Source organism: Rhea pennata, chromosome 1, assembly GCF_028389875.1.
Source record: "Rhea pennata isolate bPtePen1 chromosome 1, bPtePen1.pri, whole genome shotgun sequence".
Lineage (NCBI taxonomy): Eukaryota > Metazoa > Chordata > Aves > Rheiformes > Rheidae > Rhea > Rhea pennata.
Window position 1 is genome coordinate 62,262,624 of NC_084663.1, and position 18,480 is coordinate 62,281,103.

General features: G+C 40.9%; 1 protein-coding gene across 1 annotated transcript in view; it reads right to left on the minus strand.

Moving 5' to 3' along the window:
* The window catches only part of TBXAS1 (thromboxane A synthase 1), a 229,124-nt gene that overhangs the window by 77,701 nt on the left and 132,943 nt on the right, over positions 1-18,480 (minus strand). Inside the window, exons 6-8 of the mRNA XM_062589583.1 lie at positions 15,893-15,981; positions 13,380-13,528; positions 11,503-11,633 (exon numbers count right to left, since the gene is read on the minus strand). Of these exons, the coding sequence (XP_062445567.1) occupies positions 11,503-11,633; positions 13,380-13,528; positions 15,893-15,981 (369 nt within the window). The remainder of the gene's footprint in view (positions 1-11,502; positions 11,634-13,379; positions 13,529-15,892; positions 15,982-18,480) is intronic.

The following is an 18,480-nucleotide window of genomic DNA, read 5'->3' on the forward strand; positions in this document are numbered from 1 at the left end:
TCACTCCAACAGGTGAAAAAAGAATAGCTAATATATCTAACAACATTCTCTCTCTCAGAAGCCAGACCATGACTATTTAAATCCCAGCCGGCACAACTATAACCCCACTATACCTGCTCATACCATCCAAAATAAGAACATTACTGATAATAACATTGCTCCTTGAAGTATTAAGCTGCTTTGAAAGGAGGAAGAAAAGGCACCCATCTCCTATGAATATATATCATATATATATTTTATATAACATTAAATATGTAATGTAAACAGGTATCTCCCAGATCTTCCCGATATTAGCACAATTACAGTCATACTAACAACTGTGTTCAGAAAAAGATAAATGTTTTGGCCTTATTCTAAGCTCAGCATAATCACTGTTTGCATTTCAGGACTCCAAAAGGACTTGCCAAATTCCATACCTCAAATCAGCTTTTTGTTAGCTAGAAAACAGAAAAATTGAACCGACACATGCTTTGCTCACTCCCAAGCAAGCTCATCAGCATGCCTGATCATGAGCTGTGAGGCTGTGGCTTCCCTTTACTCCCGAGCAGACACCCCAAGGAGTCCTCCAGCACAATGGATACTGTGCGGAGAAAAAGAGCACCCAAGTGCTGCCCCAGGCTCCGGTGAACCCCTTCAGCTGCCATGAGGGCCCTTAGCGCGCCCAAAACAGCATATGCCCAAAGCATAAAGCGGCTGTGGCACTGCTCTCGATTGGGCCAGGAGCACATCCAACCCCAAGACTCATGAAACACAAAAGCTACGTTTTTCCTACATTCAGTTTTTCCTACATTGCAATTCCTACATTCCCTCTCTGTGTGCTGCCGCCAGCAGAACTTAGGCAGACCCAAAGCCAAGCTGCAGACTTTCACCTTCTTCCCCTTTCTAAAGGGCCAAGTTACGTATACTCTAAAAATTAGAGTTTGCAACTGAAATACTGACAACAATTTTCACTGTGGAGCAGTTTGAAACAGGCAGCAGCGATATTCATTAAGCTGTTAATAATGGATTGTGGCACAAAGCAATTTATCAAGTTTCCATTGTAATTAAAATCACAGAATATTTGGGCACTTGCAATGCACCTAGCTCTCCCTGCTTCTGAAGCTTTACATTTTAATGTGAATTATGGCTTCCTCTCCCCAGAGACCTGCTAAAAAGCCCATTTTAATTGGTACATTTTTAATTGAGAGTACATTATTAAAAAGCATATATTTCAGCCAAAGCAAGAAGGGAGGCACTCAGCTCCCCTCTAGTCTCCGTCTCTCTTGATTTTAGATATCGCTTGACTATCCTAGAGGGAGGAAAGAACATTGAAAGATAGTAACTCTGAAGACAGTGGAGGCCAGCACAGATTCACTGCTGCCCTGCACGGTCACAAGAGATGAAGACAGGGCAAGGTTGCTTTTGCAGATCCTTGACTTCTAGGCAGATTTTTGAGGAGGAAGAACAAAGCCACCACCATTCAGGCAGATCTGGAGTAAGTCACAGGCTGAGGACTGCTCAGCAGGGACTCCTGCCTTGGAGTAATCACCTGGCTTTGAGGGCTCTTTTTTGAAAGCTTCTCCTTAAGGCTTCCAGGGAAAAGGAATCTGTCATATTCCATAACAAGTGACTCTAATGTTAAATTATCATCAAAAACCAGGCATGACTGTGCGGGGTTGGAGCCTTCTGAGGGCTTACAGCCCTGCTTGCTCCAGCAGGCTAGGGCAAGGAGACGTGGCCCTCTAAGGCTGTCAGAGCATGATGGCAAGAAGAGAATTGTCCCAGTAAACAAAGTCAGTCGCCTCCATGCACTGAGATTATCAGAGCAGATTGCCATTAGAATCAAAAGGAAAGCAACTTCATGCACTTGGCATCAAAACACTGACCACATAAATGGTTTTCCTGTTGGCAGGATGGGCTGTTGATGTCTTTCAGAGTAGACGTATGGATCTGCTAACGTAACTAAACAGAAAAGAACAGGGAAAAACATCAAAGGAGTGTAAAGTAGATACCAACAGTTGAGATAGATCAAGGAAAAAAAAATCTCCAGAGATCAAAACATTCCAACAAATGGCCAAGATGGTTGAACTAGAATGAAATATCATGCAACTGCTTTTTTCATGACTGCTTCAGAAAAGGTCATGCTATATTGAAAAAGAAGGTAGCACACGTGGCTGAGAGAGGTTACTAGAAGCAAATAAAGACACAGAGACACTAACGCAGACAAATTTGAAGATCAGCTCAGTAATACCACAGGTGCTGCAGCTCCCCTCATGATTCTGGGACCAAGTCAGGGACAAAGGAAGGTAACGATAGATAAAAGAAAGGAGTATGAAACACAAAAGACAGAACTGCAAATAGTAAAATCAACAGAAAAAGGGAAAGCTCTGTTATTTCAGTTAGAGCCAGTAAATCTGATTTTTTTTAATTAAGAATTTATACGCTACTCTCTCACTACTTATGTCAGAAAGAAGTCTGTTTATAAAGGGAAAGTACCCAAACATGCTATTGCTCTCTGAATGACAATGTAAAACACATACACTGTTACGTACACAACCCCCCCCCCCCGTCCCTAGTCAATAGATTCCTTGGAGACTTAGATCAAGAGTAAACTGAAAAAAAAAAAAAAAAAAAGAAAAAAAAAAGTTAGGTAAATGAAGATTAGAGGCTACATCCCACCTTGGCATTAAAGGTCACCACCCTGCTACACAGACAACTAATCTCCAGATGATTTTGCTTTATGACAAGATTTCCTGTGTTTGTTGTTTGAAAAACCCACTGTCTGGATGAAGAGCAGATCACAGATCCAGCAGGAAGAAGGAATAGACTTTGATGACTTAAAGAAGGATATTGAGAAACTTGGGAAGAACAAATCCAGGGGGTAATATACAGAAGAGAGATGAGGACCTCCGAGGAAAAGAAGTTAGAAGATAAAAGGGAGCCGGAAGGAATGTAGACAAATTCAGAGCAAGAAATCTTCCTTTCAGCTAAAGGGATGAGTAGTGATACTCTACCATGAAGGAAAGCAAAAGACAGCAAATGAGAAAAGATACGTTGGAGAAGATTTCCTTAATGCTGAAGGAATCACAAAGGGAAACATTACTTCCAAGCCCATGGGAAAATGACTCTGGAAGAATGTTGTACCAGTGCTTGGGCTGGATATTGTGCATAGGTGAAAACATTCAACAGAAGGGCCAGATTACTTACTGACTTGGCAGACATCAACAGACATATGACTACTTCAGGTTCTGCCCCAAGTGCTAGAAATAAAAGTCAGCTGGAGATGCTTTATTCCCTTCCCAGAAAATATGTACCTTTTTCTCAGCCATGAACATAGTGAAGTTGTATCATATAACTTTTGTAGTTCAATACCCAGGAACACTTCCCCAAACACATATAATGAAGCAACAGGTTGCAACAGCCTTGATCCAATTATTTTCTCTGATTGCAGGATCAGGAGATACACTAACTAATCAGGCAACAAACTTTATGTATAAGGTCATGAAACAGCAGTATTGAGAACAAGGTATAAAAAGTATAAAACCCTATGCCACATCCTCCTCAAACAGATGGCCTTTCAGAAAGATTTAATCAGACATTGAAATGCATGCTGCGAATACTCATTACTAGCACAGGATCAGGCTGGGACAAGTGGCCAGCACTGACGTTATTGCCTACAGGGAATTACTACAGGCATAAACAGGATTTTCAACATTTGAACTTCTCTCTGGATAACAAGCACAGAATCCCCTTGCGTGGGGACTCTGGGAAGCCTGGGAGGGCAAAGCAAAAATTCGTGAGGGGGGCAGCCAAGGGCAGTCTGCAGATAAGAAGCAAGAGACAGAGGACTTCATAAGGAACCATCACCTTCTTTTAGGTTGCTTCTTCCTCTCTCTTTTGCCTGTGCTAATCAAACCACCAGAAAGCTTAGCGACGCAGACGAACAGTTGCTGGACTCCAAGCACCTTCAAGCACAATGAGGTCTTGGTCCTTTCATTTTTATGGACACACAAAATAACAGAGCTGTGACCAAGCCCTATCTTTCAATATTTAGACCAGGAAAAAGACCACAGTACGACCACAACAATCAACACCTGCGAGCAGATGTAGGCAGAGCTGGTCAAAAGAAAAAAAGATCTTTGCTCTTCCCCATAGAGACAGGACAGCTTCTTCGAAAAAGACAAGTTTGGCATTTAATTATTAATTAATCCACGGTTTTCAGAGAAATTTTATTAAAAATGCTAATAAAGCAAGTCCTAAAACTACCTTTCAGCTTGCATTTTTGATAAACAGTACTTTTAAGTGACCAAGTGTACTGCATAAACACAATTAAAAAAGTCATGAAAGCCCTTGACATTGTCAGCAATTGAGCATGTGGATTTATTTATTTTACTCTAGATGAAAAAGCCTTTTTTTCTAAACTAAAAACCCCTCTCAATTAAAAGATATTTCTCATATACTGGAGAAGCCAACTGTCCACGTACACTTCCAGCACTGGCTGGTGAAAACAGGAGGAAACTACTTGCAAAACCTACTGACAGAAATGTTTAAGTCCTTCCTTCCCACAACCCTGGAGGCACTCTGTTTACCTAATGACTTCCTGTGGATTAATACTGTTATGGGGTGCATCTGAATCTCCCTACTTCTGCCCAGATGTTCCCCTCCCCCCCTTTTTTTTTTTTTTTTTTAAGACAAGCCCTCTGGAGTAGCTCGAGCTTCACTGAGTGCCATGCATCTCTTACAAAGTGAGTCTTAGAATCAGTAAGGTTGGAAAGGACCTCTGGAGATCATCTAGTCCAACCTTCCTGCTCAGCAGGGTCACCTAGAGCATGTTAGACAGGGTTGCATCCAGGTAGGCCTTGAATATCTCCAGAGAAGGAGACTCCACAACCTCTCTGGCATAGATACTCATGTTTTCTCAGTACTTTCTGCAAGATCATTCCTGGCAACTCTGAATACCCCAAAACTTCACCACTCTAATCAGTATGAACACCCTGGGCCCCCAGTTTTACTTCAGTCCTTTGGCACAAATCTACGTTTTTGCAAACTGAAGCATGTGAGCATTGCTCCAAGAAGTCAGTCAGATTGCTCAGGTGCATGATGATGGTTCTGAGCGCGGACCGTAGCTGGGGTGGGACAAGTGAGGTATTAGATAGGGACATAGCTTCTGCTGCACCCTGAAGAAGAACTGAAGATACACAGCAGTAGCTGGAATAAAGTGAAAAGGAATGTGGAGACATGGAGATATTAGAGAAAGTGTCCCAGATGTCAGATTATTTTGCTATGGTTCTGCCTACAAGGCTTGCTGGTCTGGGGCAGATAATAATATATATATAACACTGTCTGCCTTTTCCTTGCCCAGGGTCTGTAAAGTACTCTGATCCATAACAGACGAGGCAGTAGAAATGATACAACAGGAGCAAAGGGTGAGGAACAGCAAGCAGATCTCATATGTGCTTGCTGGCAGCAGGTGACCCAGCGGAGATTTGCTATCTTCTTCCGACTGCAACGCTCATAAAGCGCTGAACTGACAGGTGTGTTGGGCTGGGGATCTGGGACAGACGCAGTGGCAACGCAGAACTCCTCCTGCTTCCCCATCAACGGGCCTCAGGGAGGTGAGGAAGTCACCTCGCTCCTTACTTATTCTAGCCTTGATCTCTCCTGAGAAGAGAGATTGCAGGACTGTGTTTCATGATGAAAGCACCTCAGCCAGACACTTCAGCTGAGGCCTGAAACCAAAAGATCACATTTCATCTGCCAGTAATTAAACTTTGGAAGGATAACAGCAGATTGACTGAGAAATTTCAACTAATAAGCAAAACTGATAGGGATTTTAAGCTCATCTCTCTCTCTCTCTCTGAATGAGGTTTTGAGAGTTTGCTGTTTAGATGCCCACTTAAGAAATCTGAGACAAGGTATAAAATTCATTACACTTTTCTCCCTCACCAACCCCTAAAAAAGAGGATTTTTTTTCCTCACAATTAGGGAAAAAAGGAACAGAATTTTACACGTGAGTAGTAGGGGCTGGGTTTTTTAAAGGATCTGAATAAACAGAACTCCTTTTAATACTGTGCCACATTTTAGAATCATTTAATGTGTAAAAGATTTTCAACATTTTCTAGAGAAACAATACACTTGTTCAGGTTTGAGATTTAGGTTCCAACCCCAGACTTAGCACAAATTCCCTCTATATCTTTAAAACACGCATTTACCTCCTTTGGAAGTCCACTTCATATTTCTTCATCCCAAAGACAGTGGATAATGACATGATGAGTCCATGAGAACAACCTAGTGGAACTGAATCACCATGGGCCCTTCTATGGGCTAAGAAAAACAGAAGGATCAGGACGATCCTTTGTTTTACTGACTTTATTAATCAATAAAAATGGATTATTTAATGCTGCCATTCAGTGTGTATCCTTAAATGGACACCATCTTCTTTCAAATACAAACAAATTGTGCTTAGATTTCTACAAAGGCAAGAAAACTGCACACTACTAGGTGTCTAATCCTCCCATCTGCTGTTTCCTTAGGAAAATATTTACTTTTTAACATCTGTACTGCATTTTCCACAGTTCAAACACACACAGCTCCTGGAATGTACACAGTATTTAGCAAATTTTTAACTAAGTTTTCTTAGTAATTGTATAGTTTTCCCTTGACAAGGAGAGGATCAGACTTTTTCAGAAGGATTACCTCTGCTCAACTCATTTCAAGCAGCTCTTGAATAAAATAGTTCATTAGTTCATGAAAAGGAAAAACTCCAGGGAACTCGTAGGGTCGGAAGAGAAAAGAACAGAGTGCCACAGTAATTAGGTTTTCAGATTGTCCCTTATCCTCCAGAATGCAGGTACACACACGCCTGTCTCTCTTCCCCTTAGGTAAACCATTTAGGGGGAGCTCATTGCACACTGCTCCCTGGGAATCAGTGTTCCTGAGACTAAGGCTGTAATGCGGCCATCATTTCCCAGAAAGATATTAAAAGATATCACTTCCTTATAGCCATTCCCATCTGCCAGTGAAAGGGCACTTATCTCCCCTTTGCAAGCCTTTAAATAGTTAGTTTCAGATTTCCTCAAAATTCTGTTTCCTGCCCCACTAGCTCCTTTTAGTTTTTTCCTGCTATGTCCGTAGTTGGAGATGGAAAACTGATGGATCTCCACCCACCAGGACTTCCTCACGTCTGCCTCGGCTTGTGGGCAGCATGGAGACAGCAGTGCCAATTATGGTACCTACCGGGGACTAGTGAAGAGATCTGTCAGGAATGAGGATGAGGCCAAGAAGTGGGGAAAAAATGTATGGACTGCACTTCTTCACCAGCAGCCACTGACAAGAGGACATCCCCCTGAGGGCCAGAGGTAGCACAGTAGTGTCCCAGAGCCATACCAATTTGGGAGATGCCATGTCATTGCCAGCATCACCACACAGCTTCCTCATGTCCTTGCGCCAAGTGGTGCAGAGGCAGCCCAGTTAACAGCAGTACAGTCTCCCCAGTCTTCTCCCACTTCGCCTGCTGCCTGCTCTGGAGTTGCAACAAAAGTGTCCAAGAGTCTGAGCCTCCAACATTAGCCATACTGACCAACCAAGAGGCCAGTGACTATAGTTCTGGTGATACTTCTCTAGGATTTGTCACTCTTGCATTTCAAATTGGTTTGAGACCACCAAGAAACAGCTGATCGTCATCAAGATCATCATCAGGTCACTACCTCCCTTGCACAGATCAATGACCTTGAATTATACATTCAGAGCAGACAGCGCGACTGGAGAAAGTCAGGAGACGCCAGAAGAATTCATTGCTTAGGTGAGCTCTCCAACTCTCATTACAAAAGGGCATATATTTTGAAAACTGTGGACCATTCTGACATATCTGTTGTGACATTCAAAAATTAGTTACTGTTTTGCAATATCTTTAAAATGTTGCATCCTGATTGTTGTTATTACTACACATTACGAATGAGATTCTGACCTTTCTTATGCCAAGGGGACTCCATTTTATCCCATATAATTTTAAAAAGGAGTTTCAGCTTTGAGCTACATGAAAGACTTCTTTGTCTAGAGACCATCCACTTAAAACAGATTAGTAAGCATCCCAAGTACACCCAACAACTATAACTTGACAGACAAAATGTTACAGGAATAACGATTTGCATATCAGATTATTAAATGAAAATCTATTAAACTACCACGTACCAAAATAAACAGTCTGCCCTGTTTCAGGCACGTTTTGCCTTCAGGGAGAAATTTAAGCCTGGGCAGATAATCAGGATAAGGTATTTGAACACCTAAATCCTACCGAAGTCTTCAAAGTAGGAGTTAAGTGGTACCTTAAATTTGTGCTGTTTCTTCTGAGCAGGGGAGACTTTGCTTTTCTGTAAATACTGGGAAAAGCATTTTACAATAATTCGAATCTGTGAATAAATGTAACATACTAAAATTTCTAAAGTACGATCACTAAATGTTTTTTGAACCAAAGCCAAATGAGTAGACTCTGCAGGACTGAAATTATTTGACTGACCCACAGAAAAATGATACACAATTAAAATGACATCTGCAGCACTAACTGCCGGGATGAGAGAAAGTGACATCACGGATCTCATATAAGCTGCAAGCGTATTATTAGATCTAAACCTGGCTGTAAAATTACTATCTGCCCATGGGATTATCTTTAGGCATGCAGAAGCATTGTTTCATTTACCGATAGAACAGGGATGATAACAGGCTGACTTTGCTTGTCACTTGTTTTTTTTCTTTTTTTGCCTTTCTTTATTCTTTGTGCACATTAGCTGCATATGAGAGGAAGACGAGCTTTAACTGAATTACTTTCATGGGGATTTTCACTGTTTTACAGTTTGTTCCGAATATGGGTTTTTTTCTCTCTCTGCCAGAAAAAGCAAAACATTTTTAGTGGTGACAACATCAGTGAAGAGCAAAAAATGCATACAGTGTAACATCTAGGCATGTGGCAATCTAGGAGGTATCTGTTGGCCTCATGCAGCACAGAGAGGCTGTAGGACCTTGTTTACAGCTCCCATTATTAGCACAAAGATGCAGTAGCTACTGGTTATATCTTGGCCTCACTAAAATTCAGTGCCAAAGCTCCCACTGACTTCAGTGGAGATATTTCATCATATTTCACAAAGGACACAGGACACCGTTTTCCTTCCACTGCAAGGCTATCCAAGACGCTCAGTCTCTACAGATTACAGTCCTGTGTTAAATTGGACAGAAACTGCATTTCAATCTGCTTTGCATATAATTTTCTTTGTTCCTGGCAAATCAGTAAGTTGCCTATACTTGTAACAAAACTTGTTTGCCACCACCATAAAAAAAAGTCAAAATTCTAAGAGTGGCTAATGAGACAGGCAGTGAGAAGGAAAAAATGGAAGCTCGACACTTCCAAGTCACTTTCGAAAGCCTTGCTAATGATCTTGAACTGCAAAGGGACTTAATATGCCCTTAGAAATCTGCTCCTAAGTGTCTAACTCCCTGTATTTGAAATAGTTGCCATACGACAATCTTGCAACCTAGGCAGAAGTCCAGGAGCAGGTGGGACGCAGCCTGTCACGACCTGCGCGTACAGTGGTAGGCAAACACGGACCTTGTACTTTCCGCACCGCCCTGGCACTAGGGAGCTCCTGCTTCAGGTTAGCTCTTTGAGCGCCTCCCAACATCGCTCCAAGACGATCTGAAATCTCCCTGCTCCGTCACCCACTCAAAACTGGAGACAAGGAACGCTGCCTACCGTTCCCGTCAGCACGATCGCACTCTTCCTCGTGTTTTCCCCAACCGTACATCCTCTATGCCAGACTGCAGCTTGAGGGAGAGCCCATTTAGTAAATGATTTAGCCCATGACTGATGCTCTTAGTGCTACTACCATACAAATACATTGCATAACTGCCGTTAATTGACATTAGATTGTTTTACTGATCCTTTTATTCTTTTAAAAATAATACACAGGGAACATACTTTTAAAGCAGACCTGTTCAGCATAAATCTTGAATCAAGTTTCTCTACACACAATCACATCAGGATGCAATTAAAAGTTCACAGTGGATCTGTGCACTAGAAACGAGGCATCTGCAAGCAACTCAGATACACTGTCTCTGTTAGCAAATATTTTTTCAGCACTAGACCTGGGTAGGAACCATGTTTCTGATTCATGAACTGCATATGGCCAATCAGTGGTGCTTACAAACGCCTGGATGTAAAGAAGGAAGAAAAAGATCTAAAAGCTAGTAGGAAAGACACATAAAGACGGTTGGAAGAAAAACAGAAAGCATGGAGAGATAAAGTGCAACAAATACAGAAGTAAGATTGAACTGCAGAGAGAATGTCAAAGTAAAAAGAGTAAAATATGCAAAAAAGAGGAACAGTATCTTTAAAAATCAAATTGATTTTTAAACGTGCCTTAGATATAATGTAGGGTAAACTAAAATCTGTTTTTTCTCCTGAAAGATGACAGCTGTGGGGCAAAGCTGCGAGAAAAAGTTGTTGGGAGCATCCATTCTCACCTCTGTTGTTACACCATCAGAATGGCTGCTCATCTCAAAGTGGTAAAAACATCTATATTTCAATATTAAGAGCTGCTTAATGTGCATGTTACGGCATATTTCATGTCAAACGATCTGCAAAACAAGTCTCAGTTACCTTTAAAATGGAATTCAAATTGACACTCCTTGTTTCTGGCTGCACATCTCTAAGTGGTTAACTTATTTTTAGGGCTAATACGTACAGTGTGCAGCAAAAAGTGGTCCAAAAGCACAAGTAGGCCTGCACAGCTTTTTGCATCACAGGACTGAAGTGCACGCCTATGTTCTAAATACTTCAGTACCAAAAACAGAGACACTTTTATGAAAATGCCTGAATCCTCAGATACTCCATAGAACAGCAACAACCAAAACAAAACAACAAATCAGAACTGCCTTTTAGCCAGATGAAGGAGAAACAAATGGGCTACAGCCCCTGATTTGCTACTAGTATGTACCTATTGTATTGTGCCCTTTGGGCAGAATTTACTTCTTTATCTTTAGCCATCTCAGTATCACATGACTGTTCTTAACCAGAGATTCAGGTTCTCTCTCTCCATTTTCAAAAGTAGTACTAATTGTCATAAGACTACACAAACCTAAGAGCTCCTAATTAATGACTGGGACAAATCGCTCTACGGGGGCTCCTCTCTCTCCTGCTGTTTAAGAAAACACATGTAGACAATACACCTAACTTTAAGATGAGAAAAAAGATTTACAAGATGAATCCTTCCTTTTGGGTCACGAAATGTGACATTTTATGCATCTTTATTTGAACAGAAATACAAAGAGAAGCAGTCTTTCTTGTGTTAACAGTTCCGCATCAACACCAAGTATGGTTGATGGTACATAGAGCCAATAATGAATAAAATCTTCACTAAATTGCTTTGAAAGTTCAAACAGACTGATTTTGCTTTTTAACTGAGGTTGATGCCACTTCCAGTTTTTCCTCAAAACATTTGCTTATCCTTATATTTATCACAGAAATAGGCTTACCTCAGCTGCATCTTGCTGGTCTCTGAAGATAATTGCATTCTTTACGATTTGGATAAAAAATCCATTCAGTTCCTTTTGTTTCTTGTTTGGCAAAATCCGGAGCAATGGGATCATTATGAATGGGAAAGAAACTATGAGATAATTTAAAGAAGAAACATTGAAGCATGGTGTAAAAGCATATAATATCCCCCTCTTTTCACTAATAATATAGTACTCATCAAAGGGGATGCATTGTTATTAAATCTATTTTTTTTCCTCTTTTGCTCCTTTTTCCTCCCTCCCATACACGCTGGTAAAGGATTTTCTTTCAGAAATTCCATTTTTGGCAGGGACTTCCCAGCAGGACAGATGTCTTCCAGGCTTTGCCCTGATTTGCAACCGTACTACAATAATACGGAATTTCAGTTTACTATCTTGATGCCACAGAGTCACCACAACAAGTGGCAGATTTTTTTTCCCTGCCTACTCAAATAATTATATACAGAAGGAGAGAAAAAAATCTTGACCTAGCCTAGCAGGTTATGGCATTGATCCATGAAACTAGTAATGGTCATCTAATTCCTGTTTACAGTTCTTCAATATTAGGATAATGATTTACTATTTTATTTTGCTTCTCTAAACAGACCAAAGAAAAGACTCTTAAGGTGGGATATTACCACAGGGTTGGTCCTCAATTCATGGCATTTATAGTCATGAACTAAAAACCTGAGTGAAGCCTTGCATCTTAATAAACCCATAGGTAACTCATAAACAGCTTAAGAGTAACGAATCAGTCATCAAAAGATCCTTGCACTGCCAGCATGGTAACACTGTGCTGAAATTCAGGCCATGTAATGTACCAGCAGAATGGCATTAACCACTTTCAGGCAACCTAACCCCAAACCCTACAGAATCTTTCTTTAAGCAAGGACTTGATCTACTCACATGAGAGGCAATTTTCGGGAATTAATGACAAATCTCACTTTGCAATCAGGTTAGACATTAACCCCAGGACATTTTGGATACACTGCTCCAGAAGGACACAGTTTGTGTGCTGCTAGCACAAGTGCAATCTGCAGCACCAGCAGGATCAGATGGGCACAGGAACTTTGCCACTGCACCACCTGACACTACTGAGAGCCAGTCTAGATAGCAACGTGGGAAAACTGCATCAACCCTGATTATGCAGCGGCTTCCTCAGCCATAAATTCCTACCTGCCCTCACATTAACAAGGCCCTCACCAGCACAAAGCCTTAGGAGTGACTGGACTTAGAACTCCATGACTGTGTATCCCATTCTTGCATTCCCTATCTCTCTACCTGAAATAAATGCATTCTGTTACTGATAGCCTGTGCTGGCACTTACCATCTTTATCCTTTAAGACAGCAGCCAGGCAACCGCTGCTGATATTTAAGTAAGAATTTGGAGGACTTATGCTATCTGCTTACGTTCCTCTACCTCTCTTCCTGTTATTAGCCCTCTTTTACTTGTGGGTAGGATTTCCATCTCTACCAAGTAAACCAAGGGCACAAAAACTTTGCTCTAATGCTCCCAAGGGCTGTACTCAATTACAAAACATGGATTAGATTGCAGTTACTCAGTTTTAATACAGATGCCTATAGTTCGCAGAGAGTACAGGTCCCCAAAACCAGCTCAAGTCCAAGCATTGCCTCCTGGGGCTCATAGTTTCTGGAGGAAATTGCATTAAAGATGACAGGAGCAGCATAGCATATCATGGAAATCCAGAGGGTATATTTGGCCTGTTGGTTACATTCCAGACACCTCTGAAATAAAGTCTGCAATACACCTTCCTGCTCCTGCTTCAGGATGTTTTGCAACTTGAGAATGACTTTTAGAAAGCTACTATAAGAAAGTAGCAAAGGCGGACTGTACTTACGGATTAAAATTAGGAGAGGCTTAAACAAAGACATTTCAAAGAACGTTCTGCAATTCTTAACAAAAGGATCATCAGGATTCTTCTGAGAGTCCACTTGAATACCAAAAGCCACACTACCAACAACATCCAAAGTAAAGCACTTGTAACACCTGCATTAAGTTAAGAATAACAACTCATTAACTTGCATATGCATGAATATCTTGCTTAAATGACCACCAGATAATGTTAATTTTTGCTTCTGATTTTTTTTATTTGCTTTGAGATTTGAGCTTTGCCAACACGAGGTGTTTCCACCATTCTGATACATGATGATGCTTGATTATAAACACCTCTTCTCTCTCTGCAATCAAGGTGAACATATTTTCATATAGATCAAGATTTCTATTGAAAATTATATAAAAAAATAAAGTTTATCATCTAGAAATCAAATGCAACAGGTTAGAGATTCCAAAGCATTTTCTTAGTATGCATCTTAATAAACTGATCATTCCCCTCTCATCTAAAATTGCATTTCCACATCCACAGTCTAAACTCTCACTGACAGACCTTGTTTACATAAAATTGCCTATTAGGGACAGGGTTAGTGTACTTGATAGCTTCTTTGTAATGTAAAATCCTGGTCAGAATCAAGAGGAACTGACACCATTTGGAATCCATATCTCATAAATCAGCAGCAAATGCTTTGGGAACTACAAATGATCTGCAGGTCATGATTTAGAAACTTCCAAAGTGACTGAATCACTTCCCATGCATCTGACCATCTATCCAGTCACCTCACGCTTTTTCTTTCTAGAAAGCATTAGCACCTATATTTAGTTTTGTGATACTAGATTGAGAATGTGAACTATCTTTGAAATTTGTTTTTTCTAATCTGTGGTCAAGACTGCAATGACTGTTTTTTCCATGCCTCTCTATGAAAGGCCAGTACCAAACTCTCTGGTGTTTTAACCTAAGTAAGCACGAGAGAATGACAGAACTCAGACTCATATATTGTGAAGCAGCATTTCTCAGTCAGCCTTGAGCCACTGTCATTCTGATGCTCTCAAAGTAGACCTGTAAGATATGGACAACACCGCAAAACTAAAAAACTTCTTTGGGTTTTCAGGTTTTACATTAAAAAAGGTATTATTGGAGATTGACATGATAAAAGAGGGAACATTGCAATAAAACGATAATTTTATAAGCACTCAATTGTTTACCTCCAAGAGTTTTGAAAAAATTTAAATGCTAAATTTCGAGATGATGGCAAAATACGTAATGGCTAAAGACAATCAGAGAAGAAGACTAGGCATTGCAGTTAGAGTATCTGTGTCCAAAAAATAACTCCCAGGGCAATTCTGGGAAACTGCAGAACAGTTAGCATCAAATTTATATATGTCAAACTGGCTGAAATGGCGGCATGATAAAACAACTGGAAGATCATATTATGAAATGGTCCGTGTCATTTATTTATACTTTCAGAAGGTCTTGTCCAACAGAGAAAGTCTTCTTCCAGAGCAAAACAACAAAGGCAAAAATAAAGGAAAAACCCAGAAGGAATCAAAAGGCCAATTTTCATCAGAGCACTAGCCTTGGAACAAGGTATCTCAAGGTTTCACGTCATCTCCTCACGTTTAATACACAGATCTTCATGTACACACAAACCTGCATGCATGCACACACATATAGTGGAAAAGAGCTGGATTAATTGTGGATAAATATCTATTTCTTTAGATGAAACAAAATGACTTGGGCTGCTCCAGTTTGGGGAAAATCATGAGGAATCTCAGAGGGCCCTAACCGCCATGGCACACAAAGTATATTTAAACTAACGTCCATTAAAAAGAATACATCTGAACTATTCATGCACCTTACAAGAGCCTAAAAGTGCATGTGCTCAGAGAAGGGATTAGACAGTACAGTGATCAGCTCAGTGAAGATCTCTGCTGAAGGAATAACAAAAAAGATAACAGGATATTAAATGCATAACAAATGAGAGAAAGGATAGTATGGAAAACATTAAAGTGTCATTTTATAAATCAGTGGTGCATTCTCATCTGGAGTACCAATCTCATCATTTCACAAAAGGCGAGCGTGCTATTAGAGGGGGCTATGAGGAATGTGGTAAGAATGATTAAGTGCTCAAAAAACCTCATATAAAAAGCAAGAGGGGGATGGACTAGAGGGACTTGATACAAGATCAATTTCTGTATTTGTACATTATTGGCAGAATGTAAAGAGCAGACTGGACATGGACTGATGCCGCTTTCCTTTCTGCTTCCAGCTGTTAATACTTCATTAAACAACAGCTCAAAATATATTAGATGCTTTCCCAAAATTACTTTTCAAGTATGCAGTGGCTACCCCCAGGAAGAAAAGGCATCTATCAGATATATCCTCTACTAGACTCTGATCTCCACTTATAAAAGAAAGAGAGAGAAAAACCCCTTTTATAAAGTAAGCGTTTATTTAGAATAACTGCTGCTATTGACTTTTTTTTAATCTGCCACTAATTTCTGGTATGTTAAACGTACCTCTGGATATCAAAAGCGTTGCCAGAATCTGCATAGACTTTCAAGTTACTCAGCAGGACATCACAGGCCTGGTTTATTAGTGGTATCATCTAGAAAGGAACACACGTATTGTTAAAATGTTAAAAATCAATTCTTTTAAATTAGTTCTATATAGTATATGGGACAGAGCTATCAGGATCCTCTGTAGGTGCAGTCAGACAACTTCACGCAGGTAAGATGAAAGGTTGGACCTATCTGGTAAAAACAAACAAGTTCAAACAGCTTAGCTCTTGTGTCTCATTACAGGGATGCTAGTAGGCTACTGCACAGACTAAATGTGAGACACCCAGGTGCTTAGCTCCTTTGGTTCTTGCGTGCTTGCGGCTACACTCAAGGAAATCTACCAAGCAAAGACATCTCCCTCTCCTTTTAATCATTCCCTGTTCCAGTAGATGACTTATCAGGATTCACATTACATTTAAACTATACACCCTCAGGGTATGGGTAAAAATATTATCTGTGATCTCAAAATATTGTAAAGGTATTAGCATCAGAGGCCCAATATTGCTATCTTGCTGCCCCTCAGTTTGAGGGATTTGAGACATACATTAGAAAAGCATCACGTATATCACTACAGCATGCTCAGGGAATAGTGCTATTCCTACCTGAGGAAAGAGTTGCCTAGAGTGGCAATTGCCGTTAAGTGGACATTCTGGATGCAACCCTGTCTAACATGCTCTAGGTGACCCTACTGAGCGGGGAGGTTGGACTAGATGATCTCCAGAGGTCCCTTCTAACCTTACTGATTCTATGATTCATGTGAATTTATTCAGCTGATGATTCTTTCCAGTCACTGACACATGATGGTCAAGTAGGCCTACCCATGGCTTGGCTGTGGCTAACAGTGAAATGATCTACACTTCAGAGACACAAACCAAGGCTTAGGTGACAATCAAGACCTCATTAAAGTCTCTCTCTGTAGCTCTTTCCTCTTTCCATATGACAGAGCATCAGACACTTGCCTTGACTGCATCTTCTGGCGGAAGGCAGAGGATGGGCTGACTGCTGCTTTGAGCTGTGGCATAGCACTAAGGCAGGTACCACCCTAATGGCACTCTTTGTTAGGGCTCTTTCTCCATAGACTGCTGAGATATCCATATAACCTACAGTTTGATATCACAGTCTTTCCTCAACAGTTATGCTGAGCATCAGCAGACAGATTCACAGAAGCCTACCTCTCCTTCCTGAACAATCTCCTTCAGCATACAGTCACCCACAAATGCGAGAAGAACCAACAGACTCATGGTACTACTTCGACAGTCTTGTTACCAAAAACGAACGCTCACTGCATCCTCTCAGCACACCAGGAGAGCTACGCAGGCTGCCCAGCCAAATCCATTTTGTTTGGCACTTCTACCCCGTGAAGCTGGCATAACACTTTGCACAGGCATGCTGCCATGGCACATGGGCAAGATGATGCACAGTCAAAAGGGCACCAGAGGAGCGGCCAACACACTGTCCAAAGGCAGGAGCCTGAGTCAAGAATGTGTCTCACTGCCTGAGAGGAGCCATACCTATATGGGACAGAGCAGGGTGGCCCTACTTCAGTTCAAAGCTGGAATGATTTGGGCTTTGCTGCAGGAGTTTCACAAGACAGTTCTGAAGTTGGATTAATATTCTGTAAAAGTAGCTGGTATGTGTATGGGAGGTGCACACCATGGTATGCAGCAGTTTTCTTCCATTTCTGGCTTTCTAAAGAAGGTCCCCTGCAGGGAGCTTCTTCTCAAATGGTTCAACAAAATTAACACATTCCTGCTCAACAGATTGAACCAGGGTGAAATGCTTTGTTATCTCTGGGTCCAGTCCCTCCAATGAACTGAACCAGTCAAGGAAAACAAAATGAAAATCCATATTTTAACAGATATGATGTTTTCTAAACAGATGGTGATCACTTTAGATTTTACTTTTATTGCTCTACTTTCTCTTTTATTCTTCATCACATCACCAGACCTACAACCACCCCAGCTGGTTGCTATTGCTTTCCAACAGCTGGCAGAGATGGCAGGGGCACGTAGGTTGGCCAGCTCATCTCACAGCACCTCTGAACTTTTCACATTCCAGTCTTTCAGAAGGCTGTTGCGGTTCATTTCTAGTCATAAGATATTTTTATTAGCAAACCTAACCAGGAAAATGGGGAGGGAGGCACATGGATTTGATTTATTGCTAGCATTATAGGACAGAGCCATATCAATGAGACAAATATTTGCATATGAAAACTATAGGGAATATCTACTTAGGCATCCTCGGCTTTCCTCCCCCCTATCTTTTCCCCCTAGGGAAAATAAATTACTCCAAGATTGCTAACTACAAAGAGTACAGACTGAAACATTCTTGACTCCCGTAACACTTTAAACTCTTTGTTCAGCTGTTAAGAAAAATAAAGTAGTGTTGGGGGAAGGGAACTACACTAAACTTTGAAAACCGTCACAGTAATAGACACATCGATCTGCACTGCCTTGGCTATAACTAACTTCCTATACATTGCTATTTGCCAGGCAAAACATACAAGCTGCCTAACCTGCCCGAGATGCAGTTCTTGGTGGGTAAAC